General features: G+C 36.5%; 2 protein-coding genes across 4 annotated transcripts; one reads left to right on the plus strand and one right to left on the minus strand.

Moving 5' to 3' along the window:
* Nucleotides 1-4,861: 4,861 nt before the first annotated feature.
* On the plus strand, nt 4,862-9,321 carry LOC103334923 (O-fucosyltransferase family protein). 2 transcript variants are annotated; one of them, XM_008237913.2, is made up of 10 exons: nt 4,862-5,278; nt 5,778-5,873; nt 5,970-6,051; nt 6,196-6,266; nt 6,432-6,520; nt 6,629-6,832; nt 7,364-7,634; nt 8,066-8,293; nt 8,431-8,628; nt 8,742-9,321. In XM_008237913.2, exons 1-10 carry the CDS (start codon nt 5,138-5,140, stop codon nt 8,949-8,951), a joined length of 1,590 nt encoding a protein of 529 aa, XP_008236135.1. In that variant the 5' UTR covers nt 4,862-5,137; the 3' UTR covers nt 8,952-9,321. The 2 variants fall into 2 exon arrangements, with proteins under 2 accessions (XP_008236135.1, XP_008236140.1); XM_008237918.2 differs by having other exon boundaries at nt 5,811-5,873.
* Nucleotides 9,322-11,469: 2,148 nt separating this feature from the next.
* Nucleotides 11,470-20,770, minus strand: MSL2 (MSCS-like 2). Of its 2 annotated transcripts, XM_089051241.1 has the most exons (14): nt 20,459-20,770; nt 19,425-19,650; nt 19,279-19,338; nt 18,732-18,889; nt 17,890-18,013; nt 17,663-17,760; nt 16,756-16,869; nt 16,389-16,449; nt 15,881-16,030; nt 15,676-15,786; nt 15,279-15,446; nt 14,981-15,094; nt 14,658-14,714; nt 11,470-12,766 (listed from the first exon to the last, which is right to left on the minus strand). In XM_089051241.1, the coding sequence occupies exons 2-14, from the start codon at nt 19,500-19,502 to the stop codon at nt 11,786-11,788; spliced, it is 2,274 nt and encodes a 757-aa protein (XP_088907367.1). In that variant the 5' UTR covers nt 19,503-19,650; nt 20,459-20,770; the 3' UTR covers nt 11,470-11,785. The 2 variants fall into 2 exon arrangements, with proteins under 2 accessions (XP_088907367.1, XP_088907369.1); XM_089051243.1 differs by lacking the exon at nt 19,279-19,338 and having other exon boundaries at nt 20,459-20,600.
* Between the last annotated feature and the right edge of the window lie 426 nt (nt 20,771-21,196).

Here is a 21,196-nt window from a genome sequence, read left to right on the forward strand (position 1 = left end):
TCACTAAAACATCCAAAATGGGGGCTTAAATTATAAAAAAACCCAAGCATTATTTAAACATATAAACACACCCAAAACCCATCATTACACACACTGAAAATCCATTTATAAACACACCCAAAAAGTTGACTTTTGGGCTGATTTTGGGTGTATTTCTATGTTTAAATAGTGTTTAGGTTTTTCTATAAATACATGTCTAGGATTGGGTTTATTTATAAATTTGTATAAAAATTAAGTATTAAAATCGCTAGGCTAAAGATTAAAGAGGAATACTAGCAACTTTCTCTCTAACCTTCTCCTTTGGACCTTCTCCATTTTTTGCTTGACATATGTCATTCTCCTTACACTTAAAATAATGTCATTAATATATTATACAAACTAACTTTTGCTTTCCAAGTTTACCCTTATTAAATGTATTCAATTTATCCAAACAAATTTCACAACTTTCTTACCATCTTATTAAATTTTTTTTAACGTCAATTCTTTTTTTTAAAGAAAATTTTCGCTTAAAAAAAAAAAAAAAGAGGAAATGTCCTTTTTTTATAAAAAAATAAAAATCTAAACTTGACGTTAAAAGAAAATGGACATTTTTTCCTCCTTTTTTAAAAAGCAGACATTTTCTTAAATAAAAAAAAATTTAATATGTTAAGAAAGTTGTGAATTTTTTTTGGATAAATTGAATACAATTAATAAGGGTAAACTTGGAAAGCAAAAGTTAGCTTGTATAATATATTAATGATATTGTTTTAAGTGTAAGAAGAATGACACATGTCAAGCTAAAAATGGAGAAGGTCCAAAAGAGAAAGTTAGAGAGAAGGTTGCTAGCATTGCCCAAGATTAAATTAAAGCATAGGGAGGGTGATATTTTTGTCAAGCAAAATATCACATGCTCAAGCACGAGAAATTATACAATGGTAAGGATGTACCACGTCAGCATGTGATACTTCCATTCAATTATTGCCATGTGTCTATTTTAAAACTGAAATTAAATATTTGTTTACAGCTGGACTTATATTATGAAATAAAATTTGAAAAACAGAAAAAAAAAATTATTCCCCACGCCTCCTAAAACTCCACTGCGTTCCAGATGCCATCCCTCTCTCTCTTCCTCTTCCTCTTCCTCCCGGTCTCTTTTGTCAAGCAAAATATCACATGCTCAAGCACGAGAAATTATACAATGGTAAGGATGTACCACGTCAGCATGTGATACTTCCATTCAATTATTGCCATGTGTCTATTTTAAAACTGAAATTAAATATTTGTTTATAGCTGGACTTATATTATGAAATAAAATTTGAAAAACAGAAAAAGAAAAAAAAATTATTCCCACCGCCGCCCCTCCCCTAAAACTCCACTGCATTCCAAATGCCATCCCTCTCTCTCTTCCTCTTCCTCTTCCTCCCGGTCTCTTTTCCTCTTCACCATTGCCACCGGCATCCAAACCCTCATCTTCCTTAATTCCCCTTTATCTGAAATTAATCATGACAACCTTTGCCATCATCATACTATTTCCAAACCTAGATCCAATAATGTAACTCCTTGGTAACAATTATTTCAGTCAATACAATACAACAATTCTCTCAAAGGGTCTCTCTGTCTTGCATTCACTCTAACATTTCCCAACCATTAATAGAAACACCAACGCTTCCACTATTCCATTTCATCATAATCATCATCATAATCATCAATACTAGTTTTCTCTACCTCTCTTTAAACTCCCTTACCTACAATTACTATAAGGGTTGAAAAGGAAAAAGGAAGAGGAAGGGAGATGGGTGGCAGTCATGGCAGGTAGTGTGGAGATGGGTGGCGGTCATGGCATGTTTTTGGGATTAGAGGTGTTGGGTTCGAGAGGGGTTGCTATTGGGAATTCTCTTTTTCTTTTTCATTTTTCTTAAGTTTTTCAACTTTCTAATTTTATTTCATAAGATAAAAATTAAGAAATAAATACAGCTGTAAAAAATGTTTAATTTCTATTTTAAAATGGACACATGGCAATATTTGAATAGGAGTACCACATGCTGACGTGGTACATCCGTACTATTCTATAATTTCTCCTCAAGCACAAGTGGGCAATCCATTGGCATTTAATAATACATAAGTATTGGAATGATTCTAATTTATGATTTTCCGAGCATTTACTTATAGCAACAAATAAAAAGTTATGTGGGTTCCAAGTTAAAATTCGCAATCAAATATCCTTAAATTAAGGAATGAGATCAACTATGGCGAGTTGATCCAATTCCCATTTTCTAATTCCCTTATTTAAGTTTTCTGAATCTTTTTTTTTAGTACAAGCAATAGTTTAAATGAGAAGGGAGGGAGATTTCATACACACACACACACAAAATTATGATGTCGTGGGATTTGAATATGAGACATTTGGTCTGTAAGTCAAGACCCTTATTTAAGTTCTCTGATTCATGACGTCCCTATTTTTGGTAAGTAAACATGCCCCGAAAGAGTAACATTTTACAAGAGACTTGAGAGAACGAACGGTAAATTATAAGATCAATACGAAATGAAAATGAATCCAATATACCCAAACGCTTGGGGCCCACACAAACAAAATCCATATTGCGGTCAATTACTCAACAACATATCAACAACCATCCTCGAAAATGAGAATATTTGGGTATTTTCACAAGTCTAAAGAATCAGCTTTATAAGAGCAAGCCCAATGAGGGCTTTAAATGGGGTAATAATTTTATAGTGAAGGCCTTATATATGGCCTTTAGGTGAGGCCCTATCTCTTAATCGTTAGATCAAATTAGTTAGGCGTTGTATCAAATTGGTTAGCCTAATCCAACGGTTAAGAGATAGGACCTTACCTAAAGGCCATATATAAGGCCCACACTATACAATGACTCCTAAATGGGACTACACCACCCTTGGGCTTCAAAAGATAGCACTTGGGGTCACAAAGTCATCCCCAATGAAAGCAAGTTAGATCTTTAAAAGCCCAAGCCTATGCGAAGGGTTGCATCCACCTCTATATATATAGGGCTCTGGTTGAAGCCACTGAAACCAAGCGGGGCCTGCTACGTGGAAAGCTGAAGCCCATTTTAGGTGCTACCATTCACTCGCTTGTGCAGCTCCACAAGGTTACTCACCTAGATCTACTTTCCTTGGCTGACCTTGTGTTTTTTTCCTTTCCTTAGCAGCCTCCTTTTTGCTTATATCTCTTTTTGTTTTTATAGGCTGCCAATTGAAGTTGTTACTTTTTGTATTTTGTAATTTTTTTTGTTGTTGTTTCCTTGTGATTGCTTTCAATTTATACTATTTTTCAAAATCTCATCCAAATTTTACTTCTTTTTTATTGAAATGTTCATATAAAAAAAAAACAAAAACAAAAACAAAAACTAACATAACATAAATATCCATAAACACAAAATAAGTTTACAAAAAAAAAAAATTAGTACGTAAATTACAAAATGAAAACATTTAGAACCTTAAATATAGAGCCTCCATTGTGGAAAAAGATTCCTTTTAAAACTCGAAAAATTCCACCGGAATTCTAAATAAGGCTCCATCCACAATTTTAGAGCCTATTTAAGAGTATCATTGGGCTTGCCCTAAGTTCAAGAAAAAGTTGGGCCAAACAATAAACCCAAGTAAAATTGAGTGTTCAGTGAAGATTGTTAATGTTGTTCAAGGAATAATAGGGCCAATTTAGCCTAAGCCCAAGCCCAGGCTACTGGTAGAGCCCACACACGTGCTAACAGAAAGAAGAAGAAGGGAAAAAAAAAAAAAAAGCTGATGTCGGTCAGAAAAGCAAGTCCTATATATATACAGCTCTTGACTAGATGTGCAATTTAAGGCAAACTCTTGTAACCTAAAACCATGAAGGGGGTACTTTCCTTTCCTCATGACTTCTCTAATGGTATTTTCAAAAGGTTCTTACCAAAAAAGACTTTTTGAAAGGGTTCTACCCAAAAAAAGAAAATTAAAAAAAATTAAAGACTCTTTAAAAAGGGCCCCAAAAACTCACCTTCATTAACTTTCCCAAATCTTATTATGAGCCACCTACAACCACCCCTAATCCTCCACTCCACCTAGCGCAATTTCTTTTAGAAACATCCCTTGGCTACACGCAACGCAACTCAACCACATCCACATGATAAAAGACAAGGTTTTGGGGTCAGGGAGGCTATCATAAAAATCAAACTTGTTCCTCCATTAGCATACAAGCAACCACCATATCCTAGCTTGATCAGTTTTGCCAGCATTTATCAATGGGAGGAGATTTGCAAAGAGATTAGAAAATTTTGGACATTTAGAGAAAAACCCAATTCCACAAAAAGAAAAGAAAAGTAAATCAAGTTCCAATGTTAGACTTTTGGGCACATTGGATGCGGAAATTAGCAATTGATCTGCATCCATCCATCCAGACATGATAATAATATTAGACCGTTGGGGGATGAATATAAAATTGTAGATGAAGAAACCTTTCTTGTGCAGGGAGACCTTAAATGATGGGTCAAATAAACACAACACAAAAGTCATGAGAGAGAGAGAGAGAGAGAGAGAGAGAGAGCCCATGACCTCGTTTCATATCTCCCAAATTCCATGTGAGTACTCGTGGTAAAAATTCTCAATAGTCCACTGTAGTGTCGGTGGGTAGCACCAGAAGCCAATCCAATAAAGTTCATAGGGTCATAGAGATACCCACCACCAACCCAACGGTCCAAAAACATGCAAAACCCTGTAGGCTCCGAATAACTCACTCCGAGCCTCGGAGTTCTGTTAAAAATAATAAATAAATAAATAAACCAGCAAAGAAGGCAAACTAAATCACACTGTTTTTGGTTTTTTCGACGCCAAAATCCTTAAATTCACTTTTATCCCAGAAAAGTGACACGTTCCCATAATCAATTCACGGCAAAGTGTCCAGGTGTCCAACTCAAAGTACCTTTACTCTCTCTCCTCTCTCTCTGCTTTCTCTCTATTATATTGATGATAATGGCTTACTCTCTAGGCCTACATTTATAGTTGCTTATTCCTTTTTCTCCTCTTCCTCTTCCTCTTCCTCTTCTTCTACTTCTTCTGGGTCTTTGTAGTTTTCACTGCAGAGCAAAACCCAGTTTTTTGTTTCAGATCGGAGGTGGAGTGGAGTGAGTGATCAGAGTTTTGGAAAATGGGGCTGAAGCTTCACTACCATAATCACTATCATTCTCCTAGAGGAGGAGCACTTGGTGCTCTTCTGCTGCTGCTGCTTCCCATTTTCTTGCCCAGTTTGTTCAGCCCATTGGGCCATGCTTCACCTTCCATGTTGTCGGTACGTTTCATGCTTTTTAATTAATTAGCTATTTTCCTGGGATTATAGGTATTTTTTACCTGCTTGTATTGATTGGTAAAGAGATTTTCCGGTTTCTTATTTTAAGGGACAAATTTGTGATATTTTTCTAGTGGATTTTCTGGCCTGTTGTAGTGGTTTTGGTTGGATGATAGATATTCAATGCAATATAGTTATGTTTTGTTGTAAATGTGAAATGGGAACTATCCCCCAGTCCCAAATGTCAATAGGCCATCAGCAGTGTGAGTTACTTTGATGTAAAATCTCTGTGTAATGACGAGTAGCAAGTTACTGTATGTGCTGGCGTCATGAACATATTGCTTGTACATTTCTAGTATCAAAATTGAATGTCGAGACCCATCAAATGTTAGGCGACTTTTGTGCAAGTACTTATGTGTGCCATTTCAGTTATATATAACTTGTAAGTGCATTTCCACCTGTTGCAAAAATCAGCATCAATTAAATACAGCTTTGCTTTTAGGGGCTTAATGTGATGATGAAGTCGAATTTTCAGGAATGGAATGTTCCAAAATCTAGACACCAGCGTCTTCTCAAGAGTGCTTTACAACGCCAAACTGTGAGTATTAAGCAGCACAATTGTTTCTTAAATAGTTTGACTGATTTGTAGTCGAAGTCTTGACTGAAAAAAATAAAAATTATTTCCATTGTATAGTCAGAAGGGGAACTCTCAGATCTATGGACTCCATTGGCCAACCAATCATTGAAACCTTGTGCAGAATCATCAATTGCCCCTTGTGAGTGTTTATGGAAAACAGTGATACTTTGATTATACCTGTATTCCACCTAAAGTAATATTACCGTATGTTGCAGAACTAATGTGTTTTAACAATGTTTATAAAGTGTTACTTTTCCGCAATTGATTTTTTTATCTCATGCAGCATTACCAGACAAATCTGAGGGATTTATCCAAGTATTTCTTGATGGAGGGCTGAACCAGCAGAGGATGGGGGTAGGTTTAAAAGTTTCTAATGTGTCCAATGTAAATCTGAAGTAGGAAAAAAAAAAAGTTAACTGGAATAGCTGTTATTTCTATGATTAAAATTTGCAGTCTCGTCTTGTCTGTTTCAAAGTTGTAGAATTTCTTGGTTAGGTCTTAAAATTGTTCCCTTTGTAGATATGTGATGCAGTTGCTGTTGCTAAAATACTGAATGCAACTCTTGTGATCCCATACCTTGAAGTGAATCCCGTATGGCGAGATTCGAGGTATATGTAGAAGCAAAAGTTGATTTATCTTTGCTTTGGTTATATTTGTTCTTTATCTCTTGAATTCTGAGTGGAATTCTTATGTTGGTTCTTTTCCTTCCTCTGCAGCTCCTTCATGGATATATTTGATGTTGATCATTTCATTAATGTATTAAAGGATGATATTTCCATAGTTAAAGAGCTACCTTCTGATTTCTCCTGGAGCACAAGGGAGTACTATGCAACGGCCATCCGAGCTACCAGAGTTAAGACAGCACCTGTGCATGCTTCAGCCAACTGGTATCTAGAGAACGTATTGCCTGTAGTTCAGAGGTCAGTATAACCTGAACTTGTTGACTTAAGTTAGAGTTTTGTTGTTGTTTGAATTTTTGGACGTCTAGGTGAGACATATAAGGTGTCTTGCATCAATGGAAACATAGTTTTTTTTTTCTTGGTAATGCCCCAAAAGCAGCATATTGATTTCGAGGATAAGGAAAGTTTAAAGGCCTTGTTCATGTGATATTTCAACTGCCTCATTATGTACTCCAGTACCAGAATTTGAAACTGTTGGCAAAAAATGATGCCCTTTCCATTCATTGTTGGAGTGGCAGGATTTGAGAAGGTGGATATGCAATAACTTGTCTATCTACATTGACAGGTGTAGCTGAACTCTTTATGTTCAGTGCATTACTGTGAAATTACTAAGATTCTACTTCATTAAAGTCATTATAAGCTCCTTGTGTCATATTTTTGGTTTCTGAGTGTGGTTTTTGTCCCCCTTAATTTTGAGTAGGTATCGAAGTTAATAAAAAATTATGTCTTCATACCTAAGATTTTGTATTTACTGAATTGTATGTGGTTCAGTTATGGAATAGCAGCAATTGCCCCTTTCTCTCACCGCCTGACATTTGATAACTTGCCTATGGACATCCAACGGCTACGCTGTAAGGTCAACTTTCAAGCATTAGTTTTTGTCCCTCATATTAGAGCACTTGGAGATGCTCTAATCAGCCGCCTTAGAAATCCTTCTGGCAAAAGTGGAGCAGTTGGCACCAATTACCTGCAGGAGATGCCTGATGTGAAAAATAAACAAGGGGCAGGGAAATTTGTTGTGCTACACCTACGGTTTGATAAGGTATGCTCCTCTCCTATAACTGATGCACAAACATTTGAGGCATCTGTTATTTTATTTTTTATTTTTCCAAAAGATCTGTTTGTCTCTAGCCTGCAAGCTACAGAGAATTTTGGCATAATTGGTATAAGGAACTGCTTGATGTATACTAGCAATGTCTGACTTGAAGTGTTTATGTTATGGGGCACGTAAACAATCGACAGATCGTAACACATTATATTTCATTCTAACCAACTTATACTTTATTTTTAACTATTCAGAAATATGAAAATGATGTGTTTGCAGTATGCCAATACTACGTATACGTCTAGTAACCATGTTTCGTATGTGTCCCACACCCTCTGCTTTAATATTTTTTTCTGACTCTCTGTAGTTGTGGATTTCAAGTTGGAATCGTACTTATATGTTCTTTCATTAATCTCGTCTTTCTACAGGATATGGCAGCCCATTCAGCCTGTGATTTTGGTGGTGGAAAAGCTGAAAAACTGGCTCTGGCCAAATACCGACAAGTAATCTGGCAGGGAAGGGTCCTTAACTCCCAGTTCACGGACGAAGAGTTGAGGAGTCAGGGCCGTTGTCCATTAACTCCAGAAGAGATTGGATTGCTGCTTGCAGCTTTGGGGTTTGACAACAGTACTCGTCTATATCTTGCTTCCCACAAGGTTCATAGCTTTCTTCTATCCAACTCCTGTTAGCTAAGGCTCATCCCAGTGAATTGGAACATTTCAATTTGGAACTTCAAATTTAATGTTTCTGGTTCACGGAGTTCTATTTCTTAAAATTGTTTTGTTTTATCCAGGTATATGGTGGGGAAGCTAGGATTTCAACCTTGCGAAGATTGTTTCCACTAATGGAAGACAAAAAGAGCCTTGCTTCTTCAGAAGAACGGGCCCAAATAAAAGGAAAGGCTTCTTTGTTAGCAGCAGTTGATTACTACGTTAGCATGCACAGCGACATCTTCATTTCTGCTTCCCCAGGAAATATGCACAATGCACTGGTAAGCCTTCTAAAAACAACTTTTTATGAACTCTACAAGATCATATTCTAATTACAATGGTTAGCTTGGTACTTTTAGGGTCATAGATTTTGACAAATCTTCGGTGTCAACAGGTAGGGCATCGAACTTATGAGAACTTGAAGACGATTAGGCCGAGTATGTCACTGTTGGGTCAACTCTTCCTAAACAAAAGCATTAGCTGGTCAGACTTCCAGCAGTCAGTAGTAGAAGGGCACCAAAACAGACATGGGCAAATCAGGTTGAGAAAGCCAAAGCAGTCCATATACACCTATCCTGCTCCCGACTGCATGTGCCAGGCATGAGGTTAATGCGATGGTGAAGAAGATCTAGACTACCATCTAGATTTCATTATTTGGTACCACTACACCCTTTGTGACTTGTATTATTGGTAAATAAAAAACGATCCCATTTCTGTTAGTCATAAAACCATACAGGTAATATTTTCAATAGGGTGCAGTAGGTGTAATAGGTGCTTCTGGGGATGTATTGGTGGAAAAATACTCTTTATGTAGAAGTGGGGTTGGGGTTTGTACTTGTATTTGTCAAGGGGCTTGGATGTGATTGACTTTTAGGGACAATACTTTTAGACAGAAACAGATGTGTTTGTTCCAATTCGAATTACATGTATACCGTCATTCCATGCCCCTGCTTTATACATCTTCTTTGCTACTATTTTTATGTTATTTTAGTACAAGCGATACTGGGGGAGGAGGGAATTGAACTTAGGACCTCGGTTGCAAGGGTAAATGCTCTTAATCATTTGAGGTACAAGTCCCTTACTTGCTGCTATCCATTTTCAGTCATGCACACTCCCAATAGTCTAGGTGGTTTTGAGCAAATTTCCCTTTGAAGTTTATTTCTTTATAGTCTCTCACAACATTTAAAAATAGGCTTAATTGCTACTTTGCACCCTGAAACATTAGTCAAATTCTACTTTACCTCTTTAAAGATAAAGTGACCCATTTTGCCCTCGTGACTAGGGTTTGATGTTCCACACTAGCCCTTACTTTCAATTCCATCCAAAAGTTCATTAAGTTTGATGACGTGACATAGGTGTTTTAGTAATTTTGTGCACCTAGGTCATTTGCTCCAATTTGCGTGGGTGATGTAGCAAAATGGAGCCCATCTCCACCATGGATAAAAAATTATTTAATTTAAAAAATTAAAATGCAAACACAAAATTGAAAAAAAAAAAAAAAAAAGGGTTTTAAAAAACCCTACCCATCCCTTCTCCTCCAGTCGCTCCCCCAAAACCCAAACCCACCCTCGCACATAACCTAGAAACCTAACGCCCCTACCACCCGCAACTCACCCCATAACCTCATTCCTCCCCACACCCCCTCCTTCCTCTTCCCCTCTTTCCCACCACAACCCACCAAGACCCATCGCCCCCCAACCCCACTCCTCTTATGATTTTTTCTACCCCAGCCCCTATACCCACACTCCAAATCGTTGGAGTGTTAGACACGCCGACACAAGGATACAAGTCAGACACGCCTCCAACACGCATTGGAATAGATTGAACATGGTCAAGACATAGTCGAGACACGGATTGGACACGGTCAAGACAAGGCAGGGGCCAATTTGAAATTTTGAAAATAAAAACAGGGGTCAAAACTTAATTTTTGAAACTGTGGTGGCCAGTAGGGTTGAGTGTAAAAAATAACTTTTCTAAATCTAAAGCTCACCTATTTAGCCACAAATCTCATTTATGGACACAGTAGCCATGAGATCCCATCCCATTTCTTCTTATCTCCCTTTCTAAGCATGTTGTTTTCTAATAGCAACAACAATAGATGCTTGAAGAAGATTAAGAGTTTAGATTATTTATGTTTTATTTTGTAGTCTATTAATTATTATGTATGGATGATGAACACAAGTCCTTTGTTTTGTTTTATGGAATTATATGACACTAAAGTATTGAGTATGAATTACTATTTTTAAATATATAAAAGTATATATTGTTATAATTTTATTAGGATTTATTATTATTTTAATTGTCATGTCCGTGCCGTGCCGTGCCCGTGTCCTAGTTTTTTGATATTTTTCGTGTCGCATTTCTATGTTTCCGTACCCCGTGTCCTTGCAACATGACCCATAACTCATTCCCCTCCTCCTTGACCCGTGCCCCTCTCGCACAGAGAGAGAGAGAGAGATTTTTCAAAATTTTAAAGTTTTAAAATTTTAAATTTTAAGTTTGTATTTTAATTTTTTAAAGCAAATAATGTTTATTATTTTTTAATCCATGTTGGTGGTGGGCTCCACTTTGCCACATCACCTACTCAAATTGGTGAGTAAAAGAACTAGGTGCATAAAATTACTAAAACATCCATGCCACATCATCAAACTTAACAGAATTTTGGATAGAGTTGACAAAAGGGGGCAATGTGGAACACCAAACCTTGGTCAAGGGGGCAAAGTGGGTCACTTTGACTTTAAAAGGGTAAAGTGAGATTACCAATGTTTCAGGAGCACTGTAGTAATTAAGCTTTAAAAATATTCAAAAGCTGTTTACACAATTATATTGAACAAATATTGACACCAGACAAGTGTATTATGAATCTAAAGCCCCTCATGATCCCTTTATTGAACAAATAAGGACACTAGACATTCATTAAGCCATTTGTATTAAATGTTCACTGAAGGACCTTAATGTATAAATTCGAGTAATGCTGGATTTCTAATACAATTAAGTTTTGTTCGGGACTTCATAAACCTACTCAAATAATTGCCCACCAATGCAGTCCTTTTTTTATATTTTATTACAGTATGTTTGATAAGCTTACCGAATTTAAAGCAAAATGAAATGAGAGCCTGATATGAGAGAAACAAAGAACCCCAATTTCAACTTGGACATGTATGAACATCTTTGTAATCGTGAAAGAAATCCAAACAGATCAGCCTCAAATGGCCGTGATGGAAGCTTAGATTTTTCTTTGATGTATTGTTGGCCCAATGAAAAGGGCCGACAAATGCTACACAGTACCATTGGCAATGACAACGACGAAAAATACAGTGAGCATGTACACTGTACAGTGTGAGCAGCTTTGAAAAAATACAGCTTCATGGAGTGCCTTTCTAAAAGAGTCAGGAATTGCATAGGGCATAAGCCACGACTCCCTTGATCTTCCTAAACTCAATCACTACCAGATTTTGAACCCGGTGCAGCTGGAACCTGATTATTTCTCTTACCCTTATCTGCAATTGGAGATGCATTTCCTTTGCGGCTAGATGCCAAATCATTTGCCGCTACATGAGGCGAAGGGGAAGCCATCCCCTCCTCAATAGGAAGGGTTCTCTTTGAGCCCTCTAAAGCAACACCAAGCACTATATTTTCTTCTATAGCAGGCCTTGATGGTGGTGGCTCTGGAACTGGCATCCTTTCATCTTCCTGTTTCACTGGAGAAGCAGCTGACCCACTTGTTTTGTCAGCACCACCTTCGGATGAGGAAAATGTAGGTTTATTAGTAGTGCTCGGAATAACATTCCCTAAACTTGCAGTCTTAAGTTGCTTTCTATCAGAGATATTTTGCGTCGAATTATCAGATACTGTGCCCACTGCTTTGGAGTCAGAATCAGACTTTTCAGTGTCTCTAGAATTCATCTTGGAGATAGAATTAGATGTTGACATCCCTGTTTCTTTGTCACCAACTTGGGGATAAGAAGTAGATGATTTTGCACCCTTGGAACCCTCCTTCGTGTTTAAATTTGGCATTTCTCCACTCCTGGCATCTGCCTTGGTGTCAGATAATGGTGTTTCTCTGGTCTTGGAGTCAGATACTGGTGTTGCTCCAACTTTAGAATCTGCCTTGGTGTCAGAAGTTGGTGTTTCTCTGACCTTGGAGTCAGGTGCTGGCCGCATTGTGGCTTTCCCATCTCGCTCTCCACTTGTTTGCGTACGGCTTCTTTTTTTATCTTCTCCATTGATTTTGTATGAGGGTTCAATCAGTAGGAGTGGGCGTCTGGATGTTACTCCAGAATGGTTATATATTGTATCTGCAAATGGTACATTGTCCAAGTCGGTGTCACTATACATTTTCTGAACTGTACGAATTGGTGTGGCAAGTCGGGCCTTATGATGGCTAATGACTCTGAGAAGATCCAACAGTATAGCTTCCTGTTCATTCAAACATTCATTATACGTAAAATGAGCAATGGTCTCACGGAGAAAGAAATCATAATGTAAAAATGCATTGTAATAGTTAAGACTTAGGAGTTATGGGTCATAGTACAATTATTATATAAAGTGGGAAACAAACTGAATGATGTACTCCGGTCAGACTTATATTGCCAGACAATGAATCTGGAACACACATTCAGGCAAGTACCAATCTGATTTCAGAATCAGAGTACGCCAGGAATACATATTCATTCTGCCATTTTGTTAATGGCAATTTGTGTGCCGTCATTGGTAATGGCACAAAGAATCCCACCTCATCTTATTCATTTTTCTGTTAATTTTCTTGTATCTGTAAATGACAGACAAAGCCGTTAACTGTTGTGTCATCTTTCATGCTTTGTGTTATTCAGGATCTCAGAGGAAATACGATACTTATCGGGGTTTCAAGTGTTAGGTCTTTGCACACCAATGGCATTATCACCTTAGACATCCATGAACGAACTTCAAACCTATCTGAATACAATTTTCGGATGAAGCAGATATTTCTAGATCCCAAATGGGAGTAAGTTTCCAATAAAGGAAATATATTGATCTATTAAATGAGACAGGAGTGTTTGGGAGCTAAGCCGATTGATACTCCTATGGATCCTAAAGTCAAATTTGATAATGAAGCAGGGGAACTCCTAAATGACCCAGATGTTATTAGTTTCAGATGCTGACTGGGCAGGTGTCTACGTGGGTAAATCTATCTCCCGTTGTTGTAGTGGGTTAGGAAGTAAAAAAGAAAAGTGTGGTTGTGACATCATCTACAGGCCAATTACAGGCAACTCACATGACATGTGAGATTTTGTAGGTAAATCCCTTTTTCTATACAAGAAATGGGTGCATGTGACAGCACTCTATGAGAGTGTTTCGTGATAATCAAAGTCTAATTTGATATTTCAAGAGAGGATGAGACATACTGACAAGGATTGTTATTTTGTGAGAGATAGGACTGTGAAGAAATGGACAGCAAGTAATTCAATATTTCAACTCTACATGTAAATTGCAAGTAATTTGACATTTCATGAGGTTATGAAACATATTGACATGGAATCCATGGATTGCTACTAAGAGAGAGAAAGGACCATGAAGAAACATATTACTACATCTTATGTCAGGTCTAAGGATGAGTCGGGAGATATCTTTAGCAATGATTTTTATTGTCTTAACATGATTTAGGGAAAGGAAATCTTTCTAACATTTGTAAAAGGTTTGGCATGACAATTATTTATCCTCCAGCTTGAGAGGGAGTGTTGTAGGTTATGGATCATAGTGTAATCATAATATAAATGGGGTTTATGAAATTAACTCAAAGATGTCTTTATATAAATATATCTAGGGAGCCGACATTAAGAGGGCGACGACTCTCCTCTTTCATTCACATTATATTCTCTTTTGCTTGCTTACTTCATCATGTAGCGTAACATAAAAAGCTTCTAATACATCCATCAAATCCCCATATTTGGACTAGGATTGCATTACCGTTAACACAATAATTGTCTCAAACCTCTAAAGCGTCTGGCCCAAAGAAAGAAATACAAAATAAAATCTAGATTCTCTGAAGTGGTTATCCCATAACAGCAAGCATTTCAATCATGCTACGCAAACCACCTAAGCATCCCTAGTCTTATTAACTAAATGTGTCTCAAGAACGAAATTGTGGACATGCAAGGTATGGGGTGAAACATGCATTATTTCAATGCAAGAAAACAGTTTCTACTTAATTGGTTAAGATATTTTATCATCTTTCTTCCACATTAGCATATTGTAATTAAACTTAATTATGGGAAACTGAAGCCAGCTAATTAGAAGGTAGAACAGCTCAACTGAATCAAAATGCTCTTACCTTGACGCATAGATACTCTTCATGATGTGATGTCTTCACAAAACAGGAAACCAAGATCTGCAATATGCACAAAATAAGAAACTTATGTACACATATGTATGTAGTTGAAAGTTAAAACACATATAATTGTGAGGACAATAATATTTAAAAATATAATTTTATTGTTGAGCCTATGGACACACGCTCATTGCTTCACCTGTTGAACACTTATGCATACATATATAAAATTTTCAAATAAAACAGAATCAATAAATAACTAGCACCTATGAACGGATGTGGATGTAGTAAATAATTGTAAGAACATAAAATTGTTTAACACTAACCAAAAGAGCTTGATTCTCAGGAGTAACATTATCCAGAAATACTCTTCTATGCAACCTCTGCTGCTCAACTTGAGGATTCTTCGACAAGACTTTGCGCATGTCAGCAACAATATTCTGCACAAAGATTAGGGAAACCAACAAGTAACACACTCAGCATGCATGCAATTACATCAATGTTCTGACAACCAGACCAGCCATCAAACCAGAAGAGGAGAGGACCAAAAGTCAGAGATTGAACTGAGATCATCTGACTCCTTATATCTTATGTATTGAAGAAATAGTTAATCTTACTCCTTACATTTATCTTATGGACATCCAAGTGACTTATAGCAAGGTGAGTTTTGATACGCCAATGAGTTTTTTGACTCAGATTTCTCACGACATTCACTGTGAACTGGTGGTTTGGAATGTGAACTGCTTCACGGTCTTCACCTCTAATAATTGTTGGTGACCACCAACCCACATGCTACACACAACAAAAGAGTCCCAGATTACTACGGTAATCTATAATTTCAGCAAACAAATGTTAATAAAATTGGTCATGTAACTGCATGGTTTCGTGTCTGCATTATTACCAGTTTACAAATATGCATAATATCTGTACCCAAAAAAAAAAAAGCATAAATATCTTTCTCTAGTCTCCCTCCAACTGTCAGTTTATCCTAGTGCATGAATGTTCAATCTCAAATACAAACCTCAACAGTGCCAGATACTTCATATCCTTCGATTTTTGTTTGAATCCATTCATTCACAACAAAAGGCCGAGTCGCGTGAATCATTGCACTTGAAAGGAAATTTGTGAAGATCTAGATTTAAAAAGAAGAGGTCAAACAATGAAATAAACTTGGATATTTAGAGGAAAATAAGAACATCTCATGAAAGAGAGTTTCAGGGTTTCACCTCACGACCAGCCAGCGTCAATAATACTGTCCCAAGACCTCCTGCAGTAAGCCACTTTTGGGTAGAGAAACCTAGCAACTCCATGAATAATGAAACAGCAGCAACCCATACTGCAGAGTAAACAGCCTTTCCAGCAAATTGAAAACCCATCTGCACAAAATGAAAGAGCTCATTCTTTATGGAAATAACTACAATGCATTTCATAGGGGGAGAGAGAGAGAGAGAGAGAGAATGGCAGGTGGGATCCCTTGATAACCACTAGCATAATTTGACTATTCAGCAAAATAAGACCCAGATGTCATTGCAATTAATCAAGCATATTTGTTCATACTTACTTTTGTGCCTCTTCAATAAGGCATACCCAAAAAAAAATGAAAAGCCAATGAGTGCAGGAATATAGCACATAAGCTAGAGCTAGAAGTAAATAAGAAAAAAAAAAGGAAAATCCTAGAAATTTGAATCCCCGAATCAGATAATAAGTTGAACAATTATGGCACGTAACACATACATTTCTGGTATCACCAGAGTCACTAGTCTCCATGAAATACTTCTGTGCTTGTTGAATCACACTGCATGAAAATATTGCAATTAGTTATCAAGAAAGCAACTGTCCACCAGGGTTACAAATTGGAGACTTCAGCTGCATTAAAGAGCACAAATCAATACAGCAACTATATATCATGGAAAGCTTATGGTTGATTGGTCCAATGAAACATCAAGAAATTAAAAAGACCAAGTATTGGTGATCAGAAACACAGTACTTAAAATGTTCAGAAAAAATCTTCAAGTGGTCCAACAGTTATACTCTGCTATATTATTGTTTGCTGACAACCTAATCAAGCATTTTCAAGACTAAAAATAGAAAACAGGCTGACCTTGATAAACAATAGGCAAATGCCAGAACAGTTGACAATGATCTTATAAAATCCAAAAGACGTTGCTTTACAATCTGGCTGGCTTCTGTAGGTAGAACAACTGGATCCAATGCCCTGCAAGAAAACCAGTATGATCAGTACATTACCTAACTGGAATAGGCTTCACGTCAAAAATTAAAAAAAATTATTATTTCTCCAATGTTCTGTTGTGAGGGAACTTCAGGGCCCATTTGGAACTTTTTTCATGTTTGGTTTCAGTTTTTAATTTTTGTTAGAAATAGAGGGAAAATATATGGGGTTGGCAGTAGGAGAGAGGAGGGAGAAACGAAGGAGAACATATGAAACAAAAAATTGAAAAAGAAACTACTTAAAATTATATCAAATTTATAGTTTTCATTTTATGAACCATTTCAAATATAATTCTTCCACCTCCCTCCCGCCACCCTTCTTAATTCCTCCTTTCTCACATATATATCTCTCTCTAACCAAAAACCAAAACCGAATTCAAAAAGACCCTTAGTCACCTGTGTTTTATCTTTATGGGGTACATGCACTAATGCCTTAAAACAGTTCTGGAATACATACAGTGCTGGAAGGAGAAGTTTGGTTGATGAGGAAGTAGAGTGGTTTCAAGGCTGTTCCACCTTTATCATAATGATCACATAAATGAAGGAAAATAAAATAGTCAAAATTTTAATGGTGTTGAGTTCTCTTTAATAACCCAAAGGTTCTAAACCCATTGTTTGACTGAATTTATCCGTTTTAGACAGTATTCCTCCTAATCTTCTTCAGAGCTTTTAGATTTTCTCATTTTTCTAACTGTAAATTTTGTTTTGGTGGAGGGACTTCCCATGAAGAAGATAAGACATAAAATTATATAATCCAGAAAAATACAACATAGAGAAACCTGCATATGAGTATTGCTCCCATCCATAGCAGCATAGGTTGAATATACGAGGTTGTAACATAATGAGTATTACTCTTTTTCCAACTACCATCACTTTTCTGCAGAATAGAATGAAAAATTGGATAACATTATCAGCATCAGGTGTTTGTCCAATTCATAAACACAGGCAAAATGAACTGCACTGTATTATTTAAAGCAAAAAAGAACACACAAAAAGATAAACATACATGAAGTATCAGATTTCTGCTCAGGCGCATAAGTGGTGCAAGACCCCATATGGCAAAGGTAATAATGCCAACTGATGGAATCAATTTGAAGACAAGAGGACAACCTTGCAAAGCATTATATGACCTGCATAATAAAAGGAATGACTGTTTATAAAATTTAGCAAAGAAGATTCCACAAATCACAAATGTAGAGCACTAAAGATTACAGCATTTGACATCATGCACAACTGATAGAGACATGAAAGCCTGCATTTAAAATGCACCAGCTGAACAACAGAGAACACGAGAAACTATTAAGCAAGCAAAAACACCAAGATATCCGAACTTGATATCCCTCTACTTATCAGACTTTAGTATTCATATCTAAGTAGTTTTATTGCAATCAACCATCACTACTAGAAATTGAAATACTATTTTGAGCAGTCTGTTTGTTGCTTATAAGTAGGTAGAGTCAAAACATATTAATGGCATGATACATCAAAACACCATTCTAGAAACTTATCCGGGTCATACAAATACCTATGATCAGGGGGAAAAAGTATGCAAATTGATTTCCAAAATAAAATGATGCCATGCTCATATATTGGTAAATGGTAATAGGGTTGCTTATGTTTAAACTCAAGCAGAAGTTATCAAACAATGTTTTCAAGACAAAATCAAAAGAATAACATAAGTAGAATGAAAGATTGAAAGGAAACTATAGAGTAAGGCCACAAAAGCTATCGTAATGCACAAACCATAGTCATGCATAAGTTACCAAAGAATTTTAATTTTAAAAAACCATAACTATAAGGCACGCATATGACATGTTTATACACACTTAAGCAAGAAACAAAAATTACCCTGTCAACACCATTGCAGCTGTCTTCAAGCCGTGTTGGTCAAATGGTTGGCCTGATGTTAGCGAAGAATGGCACTTAAATGCATGATAGCTGTGAGACACAGTATGTAAGGACCCGTATCCATTGTCTGATAAACGGATACCCCAAGAATCCTGCTTCTGAAATTGTAACACAGGAGATAAACTCAAAATCTTTGCTGACAGTCTCTAAACTTCCAAAAGATGAGAGCATCACTAAAAGAGTATTCCTATACATACGTGTTATCTTGCCACACAGTCTAGTAAGAGAATGTTTCCCTATATATACCATCTACAGTACTCCAGACAAGTAACTCAGCCATCATTTCCCCATACAAAAAATTTACATATCCATCTGCTAAATGGGCGAGAAAACAAGTAATAGAATGAAGTACATCAGAATGGTCAATTTTTTTTTATATATGTTAGGAAAACTAATAGAATGTAATGATAGCATGTGATCACTCTTCCTCTGTCCCAATTGGTCCTATCCATTTCTAGGGTCTAAAGTAATAAGGCATGAATCATACCGCAAATCGTGATGTAAGGGCAGTGCTTAATGAATGTAACTTGTCCCTTCCTATTCCACTCTGTGAAGAATGAAATTACTTTAGGATAAAAAACAATCTCTGGATAATAGTGTAATAGAAATTAAAAAAATAAAGTTTTATAGTACCTTATATTGTTCTCGGTACCTCTGATTCTTGCAAAGTCCCAGTTGATGGGACAATTGCAATGAACCAGCAAGAACCATTATTGGGTTGAAATTACCACGTCAGATCATAACACAGCTCAAAAACAGTCTTCGAAAGTCAATTGATATTTGATTAAGTGATCAAGTAGTCTTTCACAACATTGCAACCCCAGAACCAGCTTAAGCTAATCAAATATTCTAACAAGGTCTGAAACAGGAAAAACATATCATCACATTCAAAGCTAAACACAAGAACACTTCTAAATAAAATAAAATCTAGTGAGTGCTCAAATATTAGTAATTTCTTGATGCACGAACTAGCACATAATAGACAAAATATTAAAATGGAAACATGGTAGTTTACCAAAATTCATGACTGGCCCATCAACTTTAGTAAAATGTTCACTGAACAGTGTAGGGAAATCCATCCATACACATTCTATTTTACTCTGTAATCTTGTGCTAACATATTTGGTTTATTTACAAGCCTTCATGTTACAATCGAAAACCTCGCCGTGGCTAATATTTGGTGGGTTTGCCCTTCTCAGTGCACCACCCTCTAACTTAAATCTCATCAACACCTGCTAGTGGATGCATTAATTTCTCTACCCACGGGAATGCTAAACTTCTAATAATCAAATCAAACAATCAAATGAATTCATACGATATATTTCAGTTCAAAAGTAACTCTCACTGTAAAATTTCCACTGACCCAAACCCCAAAATTTCCCCTCCATATAAGGAGTTTGGCAAAAGTTCTTGAATTAAACGGTTATATAATTCTAATAAACAGAAAAACATACAAAAAGGAAAGGAAAATCTGCAGGTGAGGTTAATTCAAAATTCAAAATTAATAAGAGAAACCCTTCCTCCTCACTGACATGATATACAGAAAGAGTTTCAATACGCAAAATCACATTTCAACTCAATAAATTGAGACTCCGCCATGAAGATTCCCATGGCGTAAAGAATTAGCAAGAAATTTCTGGCTTGAAAATTGGAGTTAAAGAGATTACCTCGTAGACTGAAAAAAGGACGAAGGGTAAACTCCCAGGCTTCGGAGGCTTTCAATGGAATTTCGAGGCTGGTTTTCCTTTTCTTCAATGGGGAGCCCGAAGGCGACGAGATGACGACAGATGGAAGAATTAAAAATTAAAAATTATGCAACGCCCTTGCAACTTTGCAGAATCAGTATTCGTTCTCTTTTTAGAAAAATGGTGATTCTATTTGGACCCCCTCAGTATTCATTATATTTATTCTCCAACGCTCTCGCGGACTTGCGCCTTGAACTTTTGGGTTTGTTCCATTTTAGTGATTTTCATAGGAAATATGCGGCTTCAGCACTTGGCTCCTATAAATACAATTTTTAGTCACTATTTTGAAAACTTCGCATGAATAGAAGGTGTAAAAACAATTTTATTGACCAATTATCACTTGAGGAGCTCAATCTGCCTGAAATTGAGAAATAAAAGTCATGTTATTTCTATGCATCGTTATCACATCACAAGTTGAAATCCTATAAATCAGTATTTTTAAATCTCAATTCACTCCTATTCAATAATGGAAACATTTTTTCTTACCACTTTAACCCAAGGTGCATAATTACCACTTTTTTTAACACTTGACACGTATTCATAAGCATAATCATAGTTCTACACATACAAAACAAATAGTTAACTATGGTTATGCTCATGATACGTGTCAAGTATTGAGATGAACGATGAATATACGCCTTAAGTTAAAGTAGTGAGCAA

Source organism: Prunus mume, linkage group LG1 (assembly GCF_029339155.1).
Source record: "Prunus mume cultivar Tortuosa linkage group LG1, ASM2933915v1, whole genome shotgun sequence".
NCBI lineage: Eukaryota > Viridiplantae > Streptophyta > Magnoliopsida > Rosales > Rosaceae > Prunus > Prunus mume.

Excerpts from the sequence above, each read along its gene's own strand:
- MSL2 (XM_089051241.1), bottom strand. The coding sequence starts at position 19,502 with ATGGTTCTTGCTGGTTCATTGCAATTGTCCCATCAACTGGGACTTTGC. Across the intron at positions 19,339-19,424 it reads GGTACCGAGAACAATATAAG|AGTGGAATAGGAAGGGACAA; the intron begins GTACTATAAAAC and ends CATTCTTCACAG. Across the intron at positions 16,870-17,662 it reads GGAGCAATACTCATATGCAG|GGCATTGGATCCAGTTGTTC; the intron begins GTTTCTCTATGT and ends GTTTTCTTGCAG.
- LOC103334923 (XM_008237913.2), top strand. The coding sequence starts at position 5,138 with ATGGGGCTGAAGCTTCACTACCATAATCACTATCATTCTCCTAGAGGA. Across the intron at positions 5,874-5,969 it reads GTGCTTTACAACGCCAAACT|TCAGAAGGGGAACTCTCAGA; the intron begins GTGAGTATTAAG and ends TCCATTGTATAG. Across the intron at positions 7,635-8,065 it reads TACACCTACGGTTTGATAAG|GATATGGCAGCCCATTCAGC; the intron begins GTATGCTCCTCT and ends GTCTTTCTACAG.